Below are 24,714 nucleotides of genomic sequence, written 5' to 3'. Positions count from 1 at the left end.
TTCCGTTTGGAACTCACCATGTCCACCAACAAAAAGAAAAGAAAAAAGTTCTTACAATCAAACTCTAGGCCTCACACCCGCGAGCCACTTGCTCTCTGAATGGGCTCTTGGAGGGCGTACCTTAGGCGTGCAGGTCCCTGGCAGTGGGTGAACTCTCCAAGGGCCTCTCTCCTGCCCCTCCTGGCCCGCTCCCGCCAGGCCCCTCCCGCACCCCTCCCCCTGCCTAGCCGGCTTTCTGGTCACATTGGAGGATTTTTTTTTTTTTTTTTTTTGGAAGAGCTTCTGGTACAATATGGAGCACCGTGGGCTGCAATTTCACACTCCACAGCACATTCTCCCTAAAGCTACTTTTTTTTTTCATCTAAGACCCCCTAATTTCTGCTTCCTCGCGCTCTCCCTTTCTCCCTCCCTCCCTCCGGCTCTCTTCTTTTTCCCGCCTTTGTTCCCAATATTTGGACACCCCACAAGAATCCTGGGGGTCCTGACTGCCAGCTGGCCCCGCCCGCCTGGTCGCTTGGTCCTGATGAGGCGGCGCGCACGTGCTGAGCCTTTATCCTTTTTGGCCCCTCCTCCCTTTAACCCTGCTTCCCTTCATAAGAGGACCTAGCAACCTCTCAGGCCCTTCACAGCCCCTTTGAGGAGCAATGACAATACAAACCACTTGGCCACCAAAGGGGCCTCATACTGGCACGGGTCAGCCAGGTGGCAGCCTGTGGTCCACTGAACTGGTAGCGGGGGGGAGGAGTAAAAAAAATACTCAAGACGTGGCTAGCAATCTCACGGGGTAGGAGTGGAGAACATGACCGAAGAGGAAAAACTTGGTGGGGAAAGAATCAAGGAGACCCCAGTAATCAGGCCCGGATAACCTGACTCCTGGCTCATACCTAAATAGCATGGGTACTAGCCCCAGGCACTCAGGAAGGGTTGCTAAAGCAGCCATTCACCCCACAGCTTACAGGAAGGAGAAGTTGCCTCTGCCTGTGGAGTCTCTTTACTTCCGTAGACCCCAGTTTACTCACCTGTAAAATGGGGATAATTACACCTGTCCACTATGTAGCCCACCACTGGACACTTTGAAAAGCAAACATTTCTAAAGTAGAGGAAGGTGTAATTGTTCAGCTTTCTGAGCACCTGACACCCACAACGAGGGAAAGGAGGAATCTGAGCTTGTAGGCTGCCAGAACAACGGGGCGGGGGTGTTTTCCATTCTATTCCTACCCCATAAATGTCCCCTTGGTTTTCCCACCGCTTCTCCTTCCTCTAATCCTTCTTTTCTGACTCCCGCCCCTTCTCTTTTGACTATACCACACCCATCCAGGTTTCTCTTCATCTCTTCTGCCACTCCTCCAATCCTACTTCCTGCACGCCCCCCACCCCACAGTCCACTGTAACCGCTAGATCAGTTACATTTCTCACCCACATCCCCAACCATCGGGTTAATTGGAACCTGAGGCGCGGTCCACTTTGGGCCACTCTTCAAAAACCTTTGGCAGAGGCCGGGGAAGGAAATCCCTTTCTGTCCTGTTCCAAACAAAGAGAGTTGGTCCTCTCAGAACCTGCAGTCAACTTGCCAAAGACCGAGTAGAGATGAGAGGCAGAGCCTAAGAGGAGGCAGAGAGAGGGGAGAAGAGGTGAAAAAAGGAGAACTCAAAGTGGGTGCTGAGACCACTGAAAAGAGGCCTGTCCCTTGAAGGCCTGCTGAGGCTGGCTGGGCAAAGCCGGTCTCCACCGGGCCAGCTGATCCCCTCCTCCTCTGAGCCTGGGTGAGAGAGTCCAAGGGTGGCAGAGTGTTGGTGGGGAAGTAATGATTAACCCTCTTCTTAGCCTGCTCCAGCCCTCAGCTCATCGGGCTGTGGTGGAGGGTACAGGCTGATCCGGGATGTCCCCCAGCGCCACCCGCCGCCGCCACAGCTACTACAGGGACCGCAGAGGGAGGAGACAGGAGGTAGTAAGAGGTAGTTGAAAGGCAACTGAGTGCTGGGTTACTCCAGATGAGGGAAAGCTAGAGATGGCTAAATAGCCAAGGCCGACACGTCGGGAAAGGAAAGGGGCCGTGTGCGAAGGAGGGCTCTCGGCCCTGCGGTGCCGAGCAATAGTTGGAGAGGGGCGGGAGCAGAGTTTCCCGGGAGTTGCGAGCAGACACCAAATCTACTGTCTGGGATCCATCCGCGCCGCCCTCCCTTCCTCCTCTCGCCGCAGCTGTGTGGATGTGAGGAGCAGGCGGAGCGCGCCTGAGCCGGGAGCCGGTAAGGCAGAGCGAAACCCTCCAGTGAGGCAAGGGAGGCCTTGTGGGCACGGCCACTGAGGCTGGGGAAGGGCTGCGAGGTGGCTGAAAACAAAGGACCGGCAGAGGAGGGGAGAGAGGACCCAGGGGCAAGAAGGGCAGGCTGAGTTGGGAGGGGGGGCTAGGAAAGGGTCTCGGGGGAGTGAAGCAGACCAAGGTTTGTACACGCCCGCCTCTGCCACCAAGCCTTGCTTAGACACCCTCCGGGGATCTAGCCCGACGTCCTGTGACCTCGGGTCGGGATGGGAGCTCTAGTCCGAAGTAGAAGCAGCTGCCTGGCTGGGTGTGTGTGTGTGTGTGTGTTGTAACTGTGTGAGCTTGCAGGTGACCGATTGGACTCAGACTAGGAAGAGATAGGGAGGGAAGGTCCCCCCTAAGGGTTAGATTTCTGCTTTTGGTGCTACACGACTCTGCCCTCTGCTCTCTGCAAACCAGAGCATCTATTCCCTCCAATTTTGCTGGAGCAGAAACATTTTTTTTTTTTTAAGGGGACCAGATCACGTTCCCTTCTTTGGCCAGAAAGGGGATGATTTGGTTTGAGACTTTAAGGGTCATCTGTATCCAGGATTGTCTCTTAAATTTCTGCCACTGTCCCTAAAAAGAAAAAGCAGCCCAAAGTGAATCTCAGATAGACAGGAGCTCAGACTCGGGGCTTCTCTCATCCACGTCTAGACTAGCGGTGAGCTCTAGATAAACCCGCGGCTAACGAATACATTGATGGAACTGATTAACGAAGGGAGAAAAACCCTTTCAATGTCTAAATCAATTAGGAGAATTCCTCCTGTGTTTCTTTAGAGGCAGAGCATCTCTTGTGAGGTGTTTGGCTGTGTTTGAGTGCTGTAAGGGGTTTTTTGAGCAGTGAGTGTTTTGAGTGTTTAGGCAAACAGCTGTGTTCCATGCCGGGCTGAGGTAGAAGCCCAGGACCCGTTTCCAGTGCCTCCCCCTCCCCACTCAGCCCTCGGCCCAGGCTGCTCCGAGGCCGAGGCCGCCCGGCCTCTTCCAGCAGGGCTGCCAATCAATCTTGCAGGTCAACACAGCAATTAATAACAGGGTGAAGAGGCCCAGTAAAAGAGGGAGGGAGGTGTCAGGCTGTGTCTTCCCCCAGGCTCTGAAGACGCAGTGAATGGATCAGGGAGAAGGAGATCTCTGAGGGAAACAACTACCCCAGCACCATCACAACCACAAAACCCTGGGAACTCAGTGGCAATCTGGGAGTCCACTCCGGGCCTCAAAGGGAAGAGGCAGGGGATCACCTATAGGGAGCCAGAACGCTGACTGGGGTTGGGACAGTGCAGAGAGAGAGACTCTCAGTTTTACACCTTGGATGCTAAGGCTCTCAACGACCTAGTGGCCGGCCGACTGACCCTCCTTTCCCTTTTCTTTACCCTTCCCAAGTTTGTTGTTGTTGCTGCTCAGAATCATCCCGGGGAGAGCAAATAAAACCCGCATCTCACGTAAACCCGGTTGTGGCGCTTGCACTAGTGCTGCCATTGGGCGAATTTGCTTGCTGGCTCCCCTGTTCTTCGGTACGGTCACTGCCAGTCTGAACAGCCAGATTGCAAAAGGTCCATAGGGAGTCACAGAGGGAGCCACAGGGCACTGAAGGGGCTGTGCAGTAGCGGGAAAAGCCTTTGGTGGAGAGGGTAAAGGTAGAGGATCCGGGAAGAGTGGAAGAGAGAAAGGGGAAAACAATGCGTTCAGGAGGGAAGAGGACTCCAACTTTGCTTGGTAGTGGGGTTATCTTGAAAAAAAAAATAGCCATTTTTCCTCTTCAACATTTCCTGCCTCCTGCCTAGTTTTGGCAGCTTCTCCCCACCCTGTGAAAACTGTACCCCCCTGGAGCGCCAGCCTGGCTCCAGGAAAGGAAAATGTCCCGCAAGCCTAGCCCATCAGGTGCGCCTAGGGTAAGGGTGAATGAAGCACCTGGTTTTTTCTCCTGTCCCACTTGTAACTTGGAATAAGACCCCTGACAGGATCACAGAGATGCCTCCCTCCTCTCTGCCTTTTCCTTCCTGAGGTGCTGAGCAGGAAGCTGCTTGCTGGGGACTGGGAACCCAGCCTAGGCACCTTAGTCTATAAGTCAGGGTGGGAGAGGCGCCTGCAAAGAGAAAGGATGGATGTGTTCCTACCTGAGCAAAGGGGTCCTGAGAAGGAGGGGCAGGGGCAAGAGGCAAGACGGATTCTGAGAGCATGAGGTGGAGAAAAGGAAGCGGTGTAGGAAAGGAAGAAAGGGGGAGAGAGGCTCCCAGGAAGGCTCAGCCATTAGATCTGTCCTTGGGCTGCATATTTATACGGTCGAGGGGGTGCACAGATGGGCTCTCAATTGAATTCCATCTTCAACACCATCAGAGATTGATTTTATACTCGCTTTTAATTTTGCCATAATTAATTAGATCATTACAACTGTTTGCTATTGATCTCCCTACTTAAACCTCTGAGTGGAGGGTCTGCCCAGAGCCCTAAAAGCCCACGAGGCCACACTTAGCACTCACAGGGGCTCAGGATCTTCAGTGGGAAAGAGGCCCTAGAGAAGACTGGGGACAGTTCAAGGATTGAGCCAAGAAGCTAGAGCAAGAGCTGGCGGGTCGTGGGGCAGGAGGGGCAGGAGCACCTGAATTATCAGTTGAAAGAGCTGAACTTGAGCTGGGGTCGTGGGGTGGGGAGAAATGAGATTTGGAAAGGTGCGGAGTGAAGAGAAAAGGCCCCAAGTTAGGCCTTGACCTCTACAGAATTATTTGGAAAACTCTGGAAACCTGACCCAGAGCTCCCACTCACTACCAGCCTCAGCTTGGGTACTGGCGCCCCACCCTTGCACCACAGCAGGACACCTAATGGGCTGTCACAGCTGAGCTGGCAGGGCTGGAGAAGAGGGGGAAGGGAAAGAAAGGAGAGCGCCCAAACAGCTCTTTGGATAGTCAATTTCAGATTCTCCACCCCATCCAGGTCCCCTGGCGCCTGCCATCTTTCCCCAGGCCTCCCTTGAACCTCTCTTGGTTTTTTTTTTTTTTTTTTTTTTTGGTGTGCGAGTGTGTGTGTGTGTTTGACCCTCTACACTACTGCTCATAACTGCTCATAGCTAAATACTCAAAACCTCATACATGTGCACACAGCATATATATATATATATATATATATATATATATATATATATATATATATATATTCTCATCACCAGAAACTAAAGCCTGCCCAGTGTTTCCAACTTAAGGAAAGTTGTGTAAAATATTTATGCCCAGAGAGAAGTCAGAATGCTCAAGTCCTAAGCACTCCGTAGAAAGGAAAAGCCAACTTCTGCAAAGGGAAGTTGTAAAACTCACTTTTCCTGGATGGAAAGTTTTCAGTAGAAGATTTAGAGGTCAGCAGGAGGGGAGGCTTTAGAGGCCCCCAAAGAGGAGCATCCACAGAACCTCTTTTTCCAGCCCTCACAGTCGCCCGCTGGGGACCATACCCCGGGAGGAAAGAAAAGTGAAACCCACCCACCCTCGGCTACCCAGTCCTCATTCTTCTCCACTGATCCAGCGCCCCCCTCCCCGCCCTCACTCCCACCCTTGGCTGCAACCGGTCCTAGGTCTTACCTGCTCGACCTGCACACTGTTCCATGCTCAGCTCGCTGCTGCCAGGGCCTGGGTCTTGGCTCCCCCGCTCCTCCGCCGCCCCACAGTCGGTCTCGCCTTGGCCGCCGCGGCCAGGAGATCCGGGAGCAGCCACCCGCAACGGAGCGGCTCAGATAACCGCGGCTGCCGGCCGCCAGGGCGGGCTGTGCGCTCCGCTCCGAGCGTGCACTGCTCGCACACCCGGTCGCCGAGCACAGCCACCGGCCGAGGCGCCGCGGGCTCTCCGGGCCGCGCACAGGCGCGCACACGCACCGAGGCCCCCAGCCCTGCAGGCAAGCCGACACCCACACCCTCGCTACCCAGAGGCACCCGAAGACCAAACCTCGGGTCTAGACGCCAGCAAACCCTCTTACCCCACCCCCGCATCTTCACAGTCACACGCCCCCCTTCAAATTCCAGCCTGCATAGGCTTTGACCCTTGCCTTTTTCTAACTTTGAGTCCCCTTCCCCAAGACTTCCCAAATTCACCCTGTCGGGCTATCAGTTTAGCTTCTTAGGTCTACAAAAAGGCACCCCAACTTTTGCTAACCACACAGTCTTCCCTGAAGCCCCCATCCCTAATGTGTTCATCCTGAGGCTGCTCCCTGACTTCGTTACAAGCCCGGCTGCTCCGGACCCAATTTTCTTTGCAACAAACAAAAACTTTAGGATAAAAGGAAAAAGTCCTGATGTCCTTGAAGAGATAGTGAGGACCAACGGGAAGAAGGAAGGGTCCTCCCCTCCCTTATTCATTCCGCCCCCATTTGAAGACAGCCTTTTGCAGTATTATGACCCCCCTCCCCAAGTTTCTTGGGCCTTCAGACTCACACTCTTTGTAACCACACTGGTGCTTTCATCCGTGATCAAAGGCCCACTTTCCCTGGCCCTACAGCATCCCCTCTCAATCGGGAGGAGTCGCTCCAACTTTGACCATAAATTCTGTAAATCTCCCAGAACATACTTTTCTTCTATGAGCCTGCTTATACTTCCTTTCAGAAGCACACGCATGTGCTCCTCGTGCACGCTGACTGACGTGCCCTCCCTGTGGTCCCTTTGCCTGTTTGTTCTGTTTTAGCTTGCTTGTCCTGGGACTTTCTCCCTTAGAGTCCTGTTCTCATAACTAACCCTGAGTGCCTGTCCAGGATAGCTCTGGTCAAGCCCTGTGTGCAAGTGGAGGTCTATGGTGCTGTCATGCGCGCGCGCACGCGCGCGCGCACACACACACACACACACACACACACACACACACACACACACAGAAACAGAGACAGACACAGACAGACAGACACACACACACAGAGAGAGAGAGAGAGAGAGAGAGAGAGAGAGAGAGAGAGAGAGAGAGAGAGAGAGAGAGAGCACGAGCACCTGGGAAGAAAGGATCAAAGCAAGAGTTGTGACTCAGGTCCAACTAACTCTTGAAGTCAACTTGGAGTTGATCCCTAGGACCCCAACCCCTCCATTATAGACTGACAACCAGAAACAGGAAGCTAGAGAGACACAAGGAACCACAAGCTTGTACCTCCAATAGCAAGATAGTTTTTTGGACAAATCATGGCCTAATTGACTCCCCCCTCCCCCCCAGAAGTACTGGGGCTTGAATTCAGGAATCACCTTATCTAGGTACTCTAGCACTGAGTTAGATGTGCAGGCCTCAGGCCTGGCTTCCAACATGTTTTGCTTCAGACATTAGACTTCTTTGGTTGTCTTCTTCCTCCTCCTCCAACAATGATTTTCCAATCCAAATGCATAAAAAATGTGTAAATGTTTTTAAAACAACAACAACAACAACCTTCAGTGATCATGGTGGTACACACATTTAATCTCAAGACTCAGGCAGCAGAGGAAGGCAGATATCTATGAGTTTGATACCAACCTGGTCCAGATAGCAAGTTCCAGGCCAACCAGGAATACACACTGAGACATTATCTAAATATATTTTTTCTTACTATATACAGGGAAATATTTTTATGAGCTTGGATAGGAGAGCAGTAGACACAATTAAAGTCTCGCTGACACACACAGCTATCAGGTGATCAGGCTGTTATTGCACAAGAGATGATGACTTGTAATTAGGTCCTCACTGTCACCTAAGACTGCACCCAGTCACACACACCGTTTAAAAACGGGGTTTCACTTGTTCTCTCTCTCTCTCTGTGTGTGTGTGTGTGTGTGTGTGTGTGTGTGTGTGTGTGTAAATGTGGTGTGTACATTCATACAAAGAAGATCATGGTGGGGGTCAGAGGGAAACATGGACAGGAGTTAGTTCATTCTCCTTCGGTATTGTCTGAAGGGATCAAACTCAGATGCTGAGGAAAGATGGATGGCATTTACCTTTACCCACTGAGCCACACTACCCACACATGATTGTTGGTGGTGATGGTCTTTCTCTTGTTTGCAATGGATCTCTCTCTCTCTAGCTTTGGTTGGTCTAGAACTCATTATGTTGAGTAGGGTGGTCTTGAACTTGAATTCACAGATTTGTCTGCCTTTGCCTCCCAGGTGCTGGAATGAACTGAAAGTGTCCACTGGCACACACTGGTCTTGACCTGTGGAATCTCAGCTGTACACCTCTTGGCGTCTTTGTTTCCCAGTGTCTGAGATGGTGATAGCAATCCCCACCCCTTTCACAGATTTCTTAGGAGACAGAGCGTGCTCAGATGGTTATAAAGTCCAACCACGCTTGCATCAAGTATTCTGGTTCCTACTGGAACCAGAGCTGGGGCAGGGCCAAGGTTAGACTTAGGTCCTGGAGAAGGCAGTGGAGGCCACTGTGCTAAGTATCTTGTCCAACTAACTGAGGGGTCTTGGGGAGGATGAAGGCTTCTTAGCTTTTGCTTCTACTACTCTTCCTCCAGACACCTACAAAATGGTGCCAGTTAAAGGTGCCCTGTCCTTTGGGTCCCTCCAGTCTCCTCCCTCAGGTTCTGTCTCTCTTTGTCCACCAGCCCTCACTCCTGTGACACACTGTCTCTTGGGCCCTTTTGCTCATCGCTGGCCCCATTGATTGAAAGTCTCTTTCAGGATCTCCAAGGAGTTGCAGGAAAAATGATCCGCCGGCCTATTGATTCTTCATTAGAATTACATTTTCACGTGTGCTAAATTGGTTTTAAAAGCTTTTTCTGTTGTTATTGTCTTGTCAGACCCTGCGGTCCAGGGCAAACCAAGTTTAAACGTTGTGGCTTCTTAGGGAGGAAAAAAAAATCGCCAGGGCCTTTCTGCAGTACTGTTTTCATGATGACAACTGTGATCAGGCTTAGGTATCTTAGGAAAAGGGCCTCCTAAGAGGAGGCTGCCCATGTGGGGTCAAGGCTGGCTGGCGAGGGATCTGAAGAAAAGATACCAAAACAGTTTATTTTTTTCCTTCTGAAATTAAATTTAATAGTAGACCTTGTGATAATTGCTTTAGGGACAAGAGGGAAGACACAAATTTTAAGGATTTTTCTGTTATCCTGATCCTTTTGAGATGGAAGAGGAAAGATGGAAAAACACCTTTTTTCTCTTTAAATAGGTGTTCGTGTGTGTGTGTGTGTGTGTGTGTGTGTGTGTGTTTCTAAGTTATGGGGGAATGGCTGTGCCTTGCTTTGAGTCTGTGCAAAAGCTCAGTTACAAGGACTTCGGTTATTATTATACTCTAGGCTAGCCAGGGAGGAAGAAAGAGAAAGGAGAGGAGAGAGGCTGGGTTAGGAGAGAATGGCGGGGGGGGGGGGGGGGGGTAGGGGGGTGGGATGGGGAGGTGTTGTGAGAAAGAGAAAGGAGAGAGGCTGGGTTATGATAGAACGGGGTGGGGGAGAGAAAGGAGAGGAGAGAGGCTGGGTTATGATAGAAGGGGGGCATGCTCAGATTGGGATGGGGCAGAGAGAGAGGAAGAGATATCAGACACCAGGGACAGGGGAGTGAACCTGGATGGACAGGTGGTGGAATGGAAAGAAAGAAGGACAGAAGAGAGGGAAAGCAAGGAAAAGAGATAAAGTAGAAAACAGAATGGAGACAGAAGGGGAAATTACAGAAGGGAAAGAGAAGGAGAGAGAGAGAGAGAGAGAGAGAGAGAGACAGCGAGAGAGAGAGAGAGCGGGAGGGAGAGAGAGAGAGAGAGAGAGAGAGAGAGAGAGAGAGAGAGAGAGAAAGAGAGAGAGAGGCAAAGGATCAAGGGACTCTCAGTCTAGGCAGCCTGTCCTGTCCCCCAGCCACCCTCCCCCCTTTCCTGGCCTGGCAACTGGCAGCATTGGAGTGGGCACAGGCGACGATGGAGCTGAGGCAGGAAAGCCGAATGTCTCTGTGATGTGTTTATCCCCTAATCAGTTCATTAGTTATAAACAACATGACATTAGAAGTTAGGAGGCAGTTGATATTAATTTTTATTTAACTAGTTGATGTTTAATCCGTCACGCCAGGCTGGGTAGCAGCGAGAAAGATCTTCCTGACACAAAACCAGTTAGAACTTCATAAGGCGCAATCAGTGTCCGTGCCTGGAAACAAACAAGAGAGACAGAGACACATACACACATGTAGAGAAAGAAAGAGAGACAGGCAACCCGCCAGAAGCTGAGAGAACCTGGCAGGCAGGGAAATACTAACTCAAGGTTAGAACTATGAAGAGTAAGCTAGGGGGACCTCTGTGCAAGAGGTTGGTAATCCAAGACCAGCACCACCTATGGCTGGGGCCAGTCCCGAGTGTCCTGGGAGAGTCAGACAAGGGCAGCCCTAGGAACAGCAGGAGGGGCGGTGGTAAGCCTGGCTGCTCCAGTCACCAAGGCTTCTCTGCGAGGTGAGCTCCGCTGTGCGGCAGCCTGGCAGGAGGCCAGAGGGTAATGTGCCAGCCAGCCGGGGGTCCCAACTCCCAGGATTCGAGGGTGATAACCTTCCCTGCTTCAGGAAGAGCAGGCCAGGCAAGAAACGAAACGGAGCGGGGTGAATGGGCAAGGAGTTTAACAAAGTTTGCTGCGGTCAGAAGCCGGAGCAGGGTGCGCACTCTGGGGTGCTGGCAGCGATAAAGAGCGGGGGGGGGGGGGGGGGGAAGGGAGTTGTTGCTCAGGGGTTCTGCCGGCCTGAGAGAGCTCTCTCTCCCTGAGTTCGCCGGTGTCTTCTGAACATTCCAGCAAGCAAAACTTGGGGCCGGGATCTGGCTGGGATGCTTCTGGGTTCCTGGTGTGACTGTACACTCCAACGAACGGCTGAGGTCTCTGGCTAAGTCTGGGTTAAGCGCCCCCCCGCCCCCCCAACTTCGCTCCAGCACAAATGCTGGGCTTTTTCCACCTTCTCTGCGGGTACTGGCTGGGTCACGGCCCCTGCTCAAGCAGATGTGGGGGGGCCGGAGCTGTAGTTTTCCGCTGTCCGGCGGTCGGGACAGTTTGGAGGGACAGACTCGAGCCGATCGCCTCCCCGTTTGCATGTTAATCTGCTTCCACGGCGAAAAGGAAATCGCTGAAATTCCGAAGAAAATTGCCTCTCGCCAACGGTTAATAGTTAACTCAGACAGGAAAGTTCCCAGGGAAGGGTGAAGCCCGGACAAGAGGTGTAAGGGAGGCTTCTGGAAGGCGCCCAGGGAGGCCCGCAGCCTGAGCCTTTCCCCAAGCCGGCTCAGCTTGGCCCTGCTAGCCTACCCTCCTCAAGCGGCGGCGCGTCCCGCACCCCGTAATTAGCATCGTTAAGTTCACAAAACCCTTCCTGGTAGAAATCTGTTCCCTTGTTCCGGGGCTCGGTTCAGCACTCGATTCAGTCGAGTGAGGAGAATAAATCACCGTGGCGGTGGGGGAGCCGGACCCCGCCAGACGGGGTCCCCTAGGAGAACGAAAAAGTGGGCAAAGGACGGAGCAGTCAGGAAGAGAGCGTTGAGAAACCGTGCGAGCTTCGTCTAGGGACAGCGAACGGGCAAGGAAGGGAGGTCCAAAAACAGAGAGGCACCCAGAAGGAGAGAAAACAGAACAGGAAAATACAGACGACAAAAGAGAGGCAGAAAGAGAGAAAGCAAAGCGAACAGAGAGGGAACGTGAAGAGGGAAACCAAGTAAGAGCAGGAGCGCTAGGAGGAGGGAGAGGAAGAAGGAAGAGAATAAGAGAAAGAAAACAAAAGAAGAGAGCAATTGCTTTGCTGCTAACCTTGACAGTGGCCGCAGGCCGTGGAGGCCACAGGCCATGGAGGCCACAGAAGGGGAGCTTAGGATGTGCCCTGGGGGAAAGGGGTGTCTAGGCCGGGTCCCACGCAGAACTGGTCCCTAAGAAGTCCCAGCCTTTGACCACACTAAAGCGTGTGTGTGTGTGTGTGTGTGTGTGTGTGTGTGTGACGTTTTGAGTCCATGGCAAATGAGGAAATAAATGACACAGGGCTCTTTTTAGAAGTTGTATTGGGTGTTCGTGACTTTTTGGCCAGAGCCTGAGGTGGGGCGGGGACAGGGTTTGGGTAGAGGACATTTAGCTCAGAACCTTTGCGTCTCCTCAGCTTGGACTCAGCAAGCCCTTGGAGAATTCCCTGTGGTGGATCTGGAGCGTCCAGGCAGGAGAGACAGGCCACAGCTGTGACGGGAAATAAAGCTACGCAGAGAACGGCGACCCAGCGCCAGCGGAGGGCGCATTTCCTAGTCCCGCTTTCTGGGATTACTGAAAGGCTCTGCACAGATCCTGCTTGCTTTGGGGTGCCTGGGCCAGCAGAGACCAGTGGGTAGGAGGAGTGTAGACTATGGAAAGAGGAAAAAAGTGGGAAGGGGAAGGGAGAATAAGAAGAAAGGTGAGGGGAGAGGAAAAGCAAGGTGTAAAGATGCTAGAAACCGTCTGGTGAGCTCTGCCAGGATAGAGGCAGGAATCTCTGTCTCCCACCTTTCTGGATTCTACATTACAGGCTTGTGCTTTTCCTCTCCCAGGATGCCGCTGAATAAAGACTGAGGACCCCCCCCCCAAGGGTTGCTAAGGCCTTTGTGCCAGCGTGACCCAAAGTAAGAAACGGAGGTCATCCAGTCTGGCCTGCTGCCTCTGGATGACAAATGCTCAGGAAAATTTCCATCCTTAGAGTTTCTGGGTTGATGGGGTCCAGCCCACTCCACAACCCCATTCTGACCTCCCCTCCTAGCTGAAGTAGGAGGAGAAAAATAATCCTTCAGGAAGCAGATGGCCGACTTAGTCATTGCCTACCTGTGCAGAGGCACAGGGTGTTTAACTGGTGCTGAAACCTGAGGCCTCTTAAATCTAAGAGAGAAGAGAGATGCCACTGACTGGGACAGAGCCAAGTGGCAGGCCATCCCATCATAAGCCTGGGTCTGTACAGTGCTGCACACTGTGGCCACAGATGTAAACCCCACACTGGTCTCTTCTTAAGAATGACACTACCTGTTGGCAAAGAAAAGGTCTGAAGTGTCAAGATGGGGGCAGGTCTCAGCTGGGCTTGTTGCTGCATGCCTTTAATCCCAGCTCAAAGGAGACTGGGGCAGGCTGATCTCTGAGTTAGTTCAAGGCCAGTCTGGTCTAAATATGGGGTTGCAGAGAATTCAGGACAACATAGTGAGACCCTGTCTGCCTGGGGATGATGATGGGTGTGTCTTCAAGGTTGATTAGGATACAGGGAAGTATAAGTTGGTGTTAGAGAATGCTTGCTTAGGATGATGGGATCTTACAAGATGATTAGGCAGGAGGCAAGCCTGTTGCTGCAGGCTGTCTATCCAGGCTACTCTTTATAATTTTAACTTTAATTTTATGTGTATGTGTGTACTACATGCATGCAAGAGCCCAGAGAGGTCAGAGGAACAGTCAGATCGGTTGGTACTGTAGTCTCAGACAGTTGTGAGTGATTCTGTGGGAACTGAACCCAGGTGCTCTACAAGAGCAGAGTTTTCAACTACTGAGCTGGCAGTGCGGGACCCATCCCAGATGCTCTGGAGGTTGAAGCTGGAAGCCGGGAAGATCGCAGCCAGCCTTGGCAAGTTAGTGAGACCCTGTCTCAAAAATTTAAAAAGAGGGGGCCAGAGAAACTGGGGCTATAACTCAGTGAGACATTGCTTGCCTAGCATCTGTTCTGCCCTAGGTTCAATCTCCTACACACAGAGAAAAAGATAACTAAATGTACCTTAAATGGAGGAATTATATTCCCTGGGCCTAGAGAGAGAAAACACGGGGAGAATCAACAGCATACCTAGTTGGAGAACTGGAAATATCTATGTGTGTGTGTGTGTGTGTGTGTGTGTGTGTGTGTCTACATATATTCCTGTCTGTCTATCTATCTATCTATCTATCTGAAGCCAAGTAAGGGGAAGGGCACAGGCAAGGGCAAGAAGACAGACAAGCAGATAACAGCATCTTTCCTAAGTTTTGATTTTCCTTTGCAGGCCACGGGGTGCCACTGAGGGGTGCCACTGAAGGGTGCCACTGAGGGATTTTAGACAAAGGAGTAACAATTCTGATTTTGGGGGGTAAGGCCCTTAATGGAGGTATGTGTAATGGGCTGGGGTGAGAGAGAGCAGCAGAAACAAGGCATGCAATCTTGTCTAGAAAAAGCCATAAAATCTCAAGGCAAACCAGCCTGGGGGAGCCAGAGACATTACCTGGAGAGGGAGAGGTAAGAGGCCTGCCCACGTGCACCAGGTGTGTTTGTGTGCACATGTGCATATGTGGGGTAAGTATGGGTCTACTTAGGTTCCTGAGGAGATTCAAACTATTCTATTGAATTTTATTTAGTGTGTGTATGGGGAGCACGCCCTTGCCAAGGGGTGAATGTGGAAATCAGAGTACAACTTGTGGGAATCTGCCCTCTCGTCCCACTCTGTTGCCCCTAGGGATTGAACTCCGGTCAACAGGCTTGGCAGCAGGCACCTTGACTTAAGCCATCTCACCAGCCATCCAATACTTTCCTCTCAACTCTTCCTCCTCCCCAGCACCCTTCACCAGTCTCTACTGCACTGCCCCACACTTTAGGAGGCAGCCTCTCAGAACAATGTTTATTAGTGAAGAAGGCTTGTCACGAATTCCAAAATGCCAGAGAAGGCAGCATCAAGAGTGAGAAATGAAGGCAGCAGTCCTGAAGTGGGCTCTTCCTTCCTCAGATAAGGAACATACCTGCTATGTCATCAAATTCCTTGAACACATGGTGCCTATATGGTCACATCTGTAAAACAGAGCACAGAAGCCAAACAAGTTAATATGTCTGTATATCCATAACCGTGACGTATATCAGCTCATTTCCAACCCACTCAGAACTCAGACTTCTTTTTTTTTTTATTGCTCAGTTGCTCAGTGTCAAAATCTCAGTTGCTCTGGTGTCAAATTGGAAATCCTCCTGTCTCAACCTCCAAGCAGCTGGGATTACAGGTAAGTGCCACCATACCAGGACCCAGACCTCTTTATGCTGAACACAGGACAAAGCACAAGGTATGGTTAAGACAGAACAATTAGGGGGGTTCAGTCACTTCCAAGGGAGGGTCTGGAGTGGCAAGGTGGGTGATGAAAAAAACAACAGAGATAACTAAGATACCCCGGGGTCTCACTGCATGCCACACACGAGTACTTTTACACAGTAATTCCTTTCATCTTCACATACATCTCTCTATGTGTGGCTTATGTGTATGTGTGTGTATTTGACATGTGTATATGCATGTTTTAATGTGTGGGCAATGTGTGTGTCTGTGGAGACCAGGCATTAACACAGAGTGTCTTCTTCCATTTCTCCTTACTTTATTGAGGTGGGGTCTCTCAGTGAACCTGGAGCTCACTCACCAGGCCAAGCTAGCCTAGCTAGCCAGTTTGCCTCAGGGTTCTACTTCCTGAGTGCTGGGATTACAGGTGGCATCCATGCCAGCTGGCTCTCATGTGGGCTCTGGAGATGGAAACTCAGCCTTTATGCTTTACCAGCAAAGGTTTGGTCCTCTGAGCCATCTCCTCTACCCCTCACTTACTATTATCAATCCCATTTTACAGATGAAGAAAGTGAGGCACAAAGCATTTTAGTAGCTTTTCCTCTATCAGACCAGGCAAGTGGCACAGACAGGCTCTCTAGCCTGAGAATGCTTCTGTAACCTATAGCTATTAGCTTATGCTGTTCTAGACATCTCTTTCCCCAAGGGAAAGGCAGGCAGAAGAGAACGTCTGTCTGTGTCTAAGAGGACTTCGCTTGGGAGTCTTTCTTTTGGTGACCCATGAGAGCCCCCTTGTATCTTGTTTCCAAACCTTCACCCCACTCCCCACTCTTCTCCTCTACCCAGGGGTTACCTAAGCCTGGAAACTCAAAGCTGGCTTCTGTGACATGGCCAGCCAGACCTCACTCAGCCCAAACTCCAGGAAGTATCCTCTGCCTTGGGAGCTTCTTTTCCGAGCCAGGCCCTGTCTCTGGCTAAGATGCCCTTGGACTTGGCTTCAGTATAGGAAGGTAAGACACCCTCTGTACCACATGGTAGCTGGGCTCAGTCTCTGATTAGGCCTGATCCCCAACAGTAGGCACAGGTAAGAGCAGCCTTCCTAATGCCGAGACCATTTAATACAGTTCCTCATGTCCTGGTGACTCCCAACCATAAAATTATTTTTGTCGCTGCTTCATAACTGTAATTTTGCTACTGTGTTATGAATCATAATGTAAACATCTGTGTTTTCTAATGGTCTTAGACAAGCCCTGTGAGGGGGTCATTTGACCCTAAAGGGATCACAACCCACAGGTTGAGAACCTCTGGCCCTAGACTGATCTTGATTCCCCCAACCCCAAGGCATGACCTAGGTTGCCAGTGCAGAGCCTCAGGAAACTTCCCAAAGCCTCTCCCCCACTGGAGCCTGCAGGAGGTTAAGACTGCCTAGAATCTTTCTTGAAATCTTGTCCTCTCTACAGGCGGGGTTGTGTGACTACCAACGGAACTGACCTTAGGGGAGCTAAAGGACACCACACCACATAGCCTTGTACCAGAGTTCCCTTCTCTAAGGCAGAAGAAGTCCCTCACCTCCTTGCTGACAAAAGACAGGAGTTGAGGAAGCCCTAGAATCATCCAGGCCTTTGGGGGCCATTCCTGACTTCTTTAACACACCAGCTGGAAAGAAAGAAAGAAAAATATATTGGGATCCTCTGGCCATGTTTCTGAAGAAAGCTGCTGCTACTTCTTCTCCTTCTTCTTCTTCTTCTCCTTCTCCTCCTTCTTCTCCTCCTACTCCTCCTCCTCCTCCTCCTCCTCCTCCTCCTCCTCCTCCTCCTCCTCCTCCTCCTCCTCCTTCTCCTTCTCCAAAAGTTAACCATTTCCTGGCAAACAAACGCTTAACACCTTCTTCCCAATGACCTTGGAGCTCTGTAAAACAGTTGCTGTAATCGAGCAAATAGATATTCCCACAGAGCAGGCACCATGGAGCAGAAACCATTTATGTACTCCTCTCAAGGGTCTGCCTTTACAGCTCGCAGTCTAGTCTTGAAAATCTTCCCCTAAGATGGACAGGATGTTAGGCAACATGCCAAATCGTTCAGAGCCGACACTGGGGATGAAGGTGACTGACTGGATGGATGTAAATTAGAGATAGGAAATGTCTCTCTTGCATCTCCCTCCCTCCTCCTCCTCACCTTTCTCTGCCAAGGAAAAGTGTGTGTGTGTGTGTGTGTGTGTGTGTGTTCTGCAAGAGAGAAGCAGTCTACAGCATCCCTGAAGCGAAGCTTTCCTCCTAAGATCAAGTTAGTCTTGATCTTAGTTTCTTCATTTGGGAAGCGAGAAGCCAGTATCCTTAGACTGGGGAAATTGAATTCTTAAAAGCACCTCTCATAGAGCCTAGCATGCAATAGGAGCCTCAAGAATGTCATTGCCTTGATCACTCGCCTTTCAAGGATGCATTCATGTCACATGCTCTGGGTCATGAGCACTTCTAGACACCTGTGGGAGTTGTGAGCTGGGGATAGAAATGTCGAGGCTCCTCTAGCAGAGCGCCTCAGCCTTGGCCTTTCTGCAGCAGACTTGCCGACCTCCCACCTCCTGGTGTGGAGTCTGGGATTCAGCTACACAGGTGCGCAGGTCAGACCTGGAACCTGCTGCTCTGCGTCGGCTCCGGAGGCACAGGTGACAGGTGCCTGTGATCACTGGGGTACCCTGAGAGCTGCAGCCCGCATCCGCAGGGGGCCCGGCCGCCGCCGTCGGAGCTCGCCCGGCTTGCAGCTGCCCGGAGCCTCGCGCGGACTGCGCACTCGAAGCCTCGCTCACCCGCGGCCCGCCCCTCCCGCCGAGCGCCGGTGCTCGATTAATAATCATAAACCCCCCGCTCACCCTCCTCTTAAAATTAATAACTCTGTAATTAGAGTCATTTCAGGAGCCTCCGGAGCCGCCGAGGCCAGCAGGGCCGCCGGCCGCCCCGCACCGTGGGCAGGAGGGAGGAGAGGCAGGGCGCGGGCGCGGCATCTGCAGGTACCGAATGAGAATTAAAATCGCTCTCGCCAATCCAATACACTTTTTATCAGCCATCTATCTGGGAGCCGGGCCCATTCATCATCCGAGGCATTCTCCCTGAAAACAAGACCCATTCAGATTTTATACAAATTATCATATTTATCATCGTCTCCAACTCCGGAGTAACATCTCCGCAAAGTGTCTGCGGTCTCCCCGGGGAGCCGCGCGCCTCGGAGCGCCCGAGCGCCCGCCAGCCCCCCACCCCCCATCCCTCCCGGGTCCCTCCGGAGTCCCTCCCACCTACCTTCCCCCTTCCCTCTCCACCCCCGCGCTGGCCTTTGATCCGTCCCGGTTCTCCAGCTCTGGAGTCCATACTTCCTACCAGTCCCTCCCAGCTCTTCTTTCCTTATCTCTCAGTTTGGTCTTTGATCTCCTCTTAGCTCCCACCCCTCCTCAACCCCTCCACTGGCTGACCAAGGTCCTGTGGCCTACTGGCCGGCCCCGCCAGCCTGCCTGCCCTCCCTTCCTTTCTGTGTCTTATTCTTGCTTCTCTCTCTGGTTTTCCTCCTTCCGAGCTCATGTAATCTTCTGTCTCTCTCTAGGAAAACTAAAAAAGAAGGCCCCACCAGAAGTGCTGCCTAGACCCTAGACTTCTCTCAGGGACTGTGGAAGTCTTCCAAAGTGGGGCTCACACTAGTTGATTGTAGGGACTACCTGGGACCCACATCCAGGAACCAAAAGAAATGAAACATGCCAGACTTACTCACGAGTGTGTAGAAAGCCAGCCTGGCTACCACACAGCACAAAACCCCCACCATAGCCCTACCACACAGACTATGTGCCATCTCTGACTATAACAGCGCCAAATTCTCACACGGACTCCCATTGCATAGTAACACACACACACACACACGTGCACACACACACGTGCACACCTCCACCATAGCCCTACCACACAGACTATGTGCCATCTCTGACTATAACAGCGCCAAATTCTCACACGGACTCCCATTGCATAGTAACACACACACACACACACGTGCACACACATGTGTGCATGATAGCCATATGCACACTTATATGCACGCATGCTATGCATGCATGCACACGCCTCTGTGTACACACATATCCCACTCTCCCATGTATGTAAGCACAGCTCCCCACATACTGCACACAACTTCCCAGTGTGTGCACAGAACTTTATGCTGCACACACAGTCCCCCAAATACTCACAGACATGCTCAGATAGAGACACACCAATGCAGAGAGATCTGCAGTGCTTTCTCTGTCCTCAGGTTCTCACCGCTGTCTCCCTCTCTTCTTCCTGCCTCTTTCCTTCCTTCCCTTTCCCCCTCCCATTCTCCTCTTTCCCCACACTGATACCCCTTTAGGGTCCCGTATAGCAGCCCCAGAAACACTTCTCCTCTGGGTGGGGGCAGTTTCCTTATACCTAGCTGCCCATTCAGCCCTTGGAAGAGGACCACTTGCTCTGCTCTGATCCACAGGGGTTAATGAGGCATCTCCAGGTAGGAGGACTTATTCAGACTTCAAGGAGAGGGTGACACACACCCAAAAGAGAGCAACAATATCCAGAATACAGGTTTCTGACAACCACCACCGAGAACTGCTTCCTTCTCAGGCCTCAGTCCTGGGAATGGTGCTCTGGATCTTTGGGAACAGTTAGTCTCCAGCCTTGTATCTAGTCTGTTCTCAGTTTCCTGTCTAAGGGCGGACTCTGTATGTTGCCGTAGAAGAGTCTGTAGTTGTGTGTCCCACTGGCCGTTGGTTGGCTTGTTCATTCATTAATTTGTTCATTTATTCCGTAGTTGTTAATTCCAAAGCATGATTGAGTGCATTCTCTGTACCAGCTCAGAGAATGACACGAGAAACAGCGGTGGATAAGAGTTGAGGGGTTTGTGGAGAATTTAGTCTAGAGCACTGTGCCCATAGAACTGAGATGGTGCAGATGTTCAATATGGCGGTGCTCACTGGCCACATGTGGCTACTGAGTAATTGAAATGTGGCCAGTATAACTGAGGAACTGTGTGTGTGTGTGTGTGTGTGTGTGTGTGTGAGAGAGAGAGAGAGAGAGAGAGAGAGAAAGAGAGAGAGAGAAAGAGAGAGAGAGAGTCTTCATGTGTGTCTGCTTGTGTGGCCATGTAGGTACACTTGTGTTCTTGGAGGGTGGTGTGCACATGTGTCTGTGGAGACCGGACATCAAGTTCCGGTGTTGTTTCCCAGGTCCTACACTTTGGTTTTTGAGACAGGTTGTCTTACTGGCTTCGGTTATCAAGTAGGGTAAGCTGACTGTCCAGTGGGCTGCAGGAATCTGCCTATTGCCATCTCCCTAACATTGATATTGCCAACCTTTTATTATGTTTTTTACAGGGGTTCAGGCGACTGAACTCAGGTCTCCGTGCTTGAACACTTTAGCAAACACTTTAGTTGCAGAATTATCTTCCCAGCTCTCCGGGCTGATTTTTTTTTTAATTAATGCAATTGATATATTTCATATAATTTTGGCTAGTGGCTACTATATTGGCCAGTGAAAGACTAACAGGCAGGTTAGTCTTCATCTTGTTAAAGCTGACAGTATGCAGGTGACGTATTTCCCTCCCTCCTTCCAGAGCTTTGGAAGACCTGTGAGCAGATCTCTGAGCAATAGTTCCCCTTCCTGTTTGGACTTCCAGTTTCCTAGACACTCTAAGAATGCAACTCTGGGGTTGCAGAGATGGCTCAGCGGTGAAAACCGTTCGCTGCTCTTGCAGAGGACCCCAGGTTTGGTACCCAGCATCATGTGGTCGCTCATGACTGTACTTCCAGTTCTAGGAAATCAGATACTCTTCTCTGGCCTCCAAGACACCAGGCCTTCATGTGTTACATATACATACATGCTCACAAACACTCATATATACACACAACATTAAAAATATAAAGACTTAAAGCAAGAAGACAACCTACTTACTCGTGCGTGAAAACCAGACAAAATTTGAGTCTACGCATTCATTCTGAACCTGTAGATAGAATAGTAACTCCTTGCAGAAGAGAAATAATCTGTATTGCATACTTATTTGGTACCCAACACTATTTTTATATGGCCTGTTGCACAAATCTTACCAGGAGTCAGATGTGAAAGGCAGGGTTAGTTGAGAAGACGGTTGAAAGGAGCCGTGGGACCACAGGAGAGCGGAGGTCTCTTCATTTAATTTTCTGTGATGCTGGGCATGGAATCCAGCTTAGGGCGTGCAAATATATACATCATCACTGAGCGTTCCACCAGCCCAGGAGGGTCTATTTAACACACAGGGGTCCTTGGTTCTGGACACTGGGCTGAGATGTATCTCAGATGCAGAACAGCCATCTATAGCTCATGAAGTCTTGGGAAATAAATTCTCAGCACCGGAGAGAAAAAGGAGATCATTACCATGCAGAAAATGGGACAAATAATGACAAGTTGTCTAGTTTTTAAAAATATGGTTTGGCTGAGTGGTGATGCATGCTTTAAATCCCAGCACTCAGGAAACAGAGGCAGGTAGATCTCTGAGTTTGAGGCCACATGGTCTACAGAGTAGGTTCCAGGATGGCCAGGACTACACAAAGAAACCCTGTCTCAAAACCAAACCAAAACAAAAGAACCAACCAAGCAAACAAACAAACAAAAACATTGAGACATGGCTTAATGGTTAAGAGCACTTTCTGCTCTTCCAGAGGTCTTGAGTTCAATTCCCAGCAACCACATGGTGGCTCACAACCAATCTATCCTGAGATCTGATGTCCTTTTCTGGCATGCAGGAGTACACACAGATAGAGCACTCATATACACAAAATAAACAAATAAATCTTTAAAAAAAATAAAAAAGGTTTGGTGGCTATTTATTTATTCATTTATTTTTGGCATTTTGTGCAGATGATCAGACTCTGGGGTTTCATGTAAATTAGACATGTGCTCTCCCATTGAGCTACATCACCAACCAGAAAGACTGGTTTTTATATGAAATGTACTAGAAGCTATTTAAAATATAAAAGACAAGCAACCTAATGGGACAGTGATCAAAGGACCGATAAGCAAGGATAGTCACTGCCATTTTGCTTACTGGTTAGAAGTCACAGAAAGCCCAGTGCTGTGGTGCATGCCAGTGGTTCTAGCACTTGAGAAGTTGAGGTAGGAGAATCCAGGAGTTCAAGGTCATCCCCAGCTGAATATAGAGTTTGAGACAAGCTTAGGCTACATGAGATCCTGTCTCATTTGTTTAAAAAAAAAAAAAAAAAAAGCAATCCTGATGCTGTTGTCCATTATTTGAGCTGAGTTAACCGACTTAGGGTTTTAAACAGAGTGCTATGCAGCCTTAACCCATACATGAACATGTCTGTTCATGTTGACACATGGAAAGATGTCCAAGATAATGAGAGAGGAAGCATGAAACAGGTGTGCCGCTTCCCTGGGGTGTGAGGAAAAGCATCCACGTATGCACATCTCCATGGACCAGCATAGATCAGTTTTGGATTGATACAGAAGAAACTGGCTGCCTCCAGGAGGGTAACATGGATGGAAGGACCATCGTTTTCCTTGTGTGCCCTTTGGCATATTTTAAGATTTGCATTTGTCTGCTGAGATAGCACCTCATGCTGCAGCCCAGTCTGGTCAATGTACAATCCTCCTGCCTTGGCCTTCTGAGCCTTAAGATTACCGGTGTGTGCCTCCATACTCAGAGGAATCTTTTACCTTTATCTCTAACTATATGATGTACATGGACAAACATGGCTGAGTCTATGTATCTTAGGCCACATGTTTCTAGATTCTGATCCTCGTGGGGCATCTTTTTGAAGCAGGTGTTGCTGACTGAGGCTCATTTGAACTGAAGCTTCACCACTTCCTATGCTAGCGGTGGGGCTTTGATTTTAACCTGGCTTGCCAGCCAGAGCAGTACACAGCCCCTTCTCAGAAGGAGGGAAGGGCGATGCTGATGCCAAATGTCTGCATCGACCGGGAACATGTTCCGGGCACCTCCACAAGCCTTTCAGTCCTCAAAACAACCTTTTGGATTAGATGCCATTGTTACCCCATTTTACAGATAGGGAAGTTGAGACAGGGAGAGTAGTTAAGCCATCCAGAAACTGGTTGAGTTGACAGCCTTATATTTATGTTCACCCACAATACCTTTGTCCTTCTGCCGAGCCTGGGTAAGACCAAATGAAGTAGAATATCCTAAATCCTGCACGTTTTCTCCTGCTCCAGGCATCTAGTAGTAATCCCAACACATGACTAAGGAAGAACAGGCAGGCAGGCGGACACTGAAGGAACTTTCCAGATCCCTTTGACCACATCCATGCTTCTGTTGGCCAAACATAGGCTCTGGCAGGATCTAGATCGGCAGCCCGAAGGCAGCCGGAGACAGCCGAAAACAAAAAGACAAATTTGGCAACTAGGTGTATATGTGGCCTGGCTTAGGACCTCAAGTATCACCTCTAAGAACTGATTTTACAAACGTTTAAAGGTACTCACGACACACGTGACACATTCTAGACACATTGTTAGTGCCTTAATTTCTGCCGTACCAAGTTGCTACCGTCTTTTTAACCATTTGATTTTATTATGTGTGTGGGTGTTTTGTCTGCATGTATATCTTGCGCCAGAGGAGGCCCAGTGTCTGAGGAAGCCAGAAAAGGGCTTGGCTCCAGTTGCTCTAAGCCATCTCTCCATCCCAAATGGTGAATATCTTAAACACCACATTTATTATCTTACATTTTTAGATCCTGAAATTGAAATTGTGTTAGCAGGGCTTAACTTCTTCTCGGGGCTCTGGGAAAGAATTTATTTGCTTGTTTGAATCTTCTGGAAGTCTTTCATATCCTATAGGTCATGGCTGCCTCATTTCTGTCTATGCTTCTGTTCCCAGTTCTCATTTGATAATATGTGTACTTTTTTTTTTCTCTGCAAAGATCTTTCTGGTGGCATAAGGTCCAACCAGATAATCTAGGACAGATCATCACCACCACCATCATCATCACAACCATCACCACCATCACCATCACCACCATCATCATCATCATCACCATCACCATCATCACCACCATCACCATCATCGACAGGGTCTCACTGGGTAGCCCTGGCTGGCCTGGAACTGTATATATAGATCAGTTTGGCCTCACAATCACAGAGATCTGCCTCTGCCTTCCAAGTGCTGTACAATACAGGATAATTGATCCATCTCAGGATTCTTAATTCTAATTCTTATTTTTAATTTTATATGTATAAGTGTTGCCTGTATATCTGTCTGCACCACATTTGAGCCTAGTGCCCAAAGAGGCCAGAAGAGGGCACTGGATTCTCTGGAGTTAGAGTTACAGGCAGTTGTGAACCATCTTGTGGGTTCTGGGAACCAAATCTAGGTCCTCTGCAAGAAAAGCTAATCTGAGTTGTCTTTCGAGCTCCCCAGATTTTTTGTTTGTTAAGAATGCTGGCTGCTTTTCTAGAGGTCCTGAGTTCAATTCCCAGCAATTTTTAGATCTTTTGTTTT

General features: G+C 50.2%; 1 protein-coding gene and 1 long non-coding RNA gene across 15 annotated transcripts in view; one reads left to right on the top strand and one right to left on the bottom strand.

Moving 5' to 3' along the window:
* The window catches only part of Pax2 (paired box 2), a 93,446-nt gene extending 86,375 nt beyond the window's left edge, over nt 1-7,071 (bottom strand). For 2 of the 11 annotated variants that reach the window (XM_076922160.1, XM_076922170.1), the window contains exon 1: nt 5,860-7,062. In XM_076922160.1, coding sequence (XP_076778275.1) covers nt 5,860-5,884 — 25 coding nt within the window. In that variant the 5' untranslated portion in view covers nt 5,885-7,062. Of the gene's footprint in view, nt 1-5,859 lie in introns of all 11 variants that reach the window. The other 9 variants (XM_076922178.1, XM_076922187.1, XM_076922222.1 and 6 more) reach the window with 8 other exon arrangements.
* Nucleotides 441-24,714, top strand: LOC143437441 (uncharacterized). 4 transcript variants are annotated; one of them, XR_013106917.1, is made up of 5 exons: nt 441-2,246; nt 14,189-14,272; nt 15,086-15,167; nt 16,058-16,221; nt 16,672-24,714. It is a non-coding gene; the product is annotated as an uncharacterized LOC143437441 (long non-coding RNA). The 4 variants fall into 4 exon arrangements; XR_013106915.1 differs by having other exon boundaries at nt 14,189-15,167; XR_013106914.1 differs by lacking the exon at nt 14,189-14,272 and having other exon boundaries at nt 16,672-24,713.

Source organism: Arvicanthis niloticus, chromosome 1 (genome assembly GCF_011762505.2).
Source record: "Arvicanthis niloticus isolate mArvNil1 chromosome 1, mArvNil1.pat.X, whole genome shotgun sequence".
Lineage (NCBI taxonomy): Eukaryota > Metazoa > Chordata > Mammalia > Rodentia > Muridae > Arvicanthis > Arvicanthis niloticus.
This window is presented reverse-complemented; position numbering and strand designations above follow the sequence as displayed.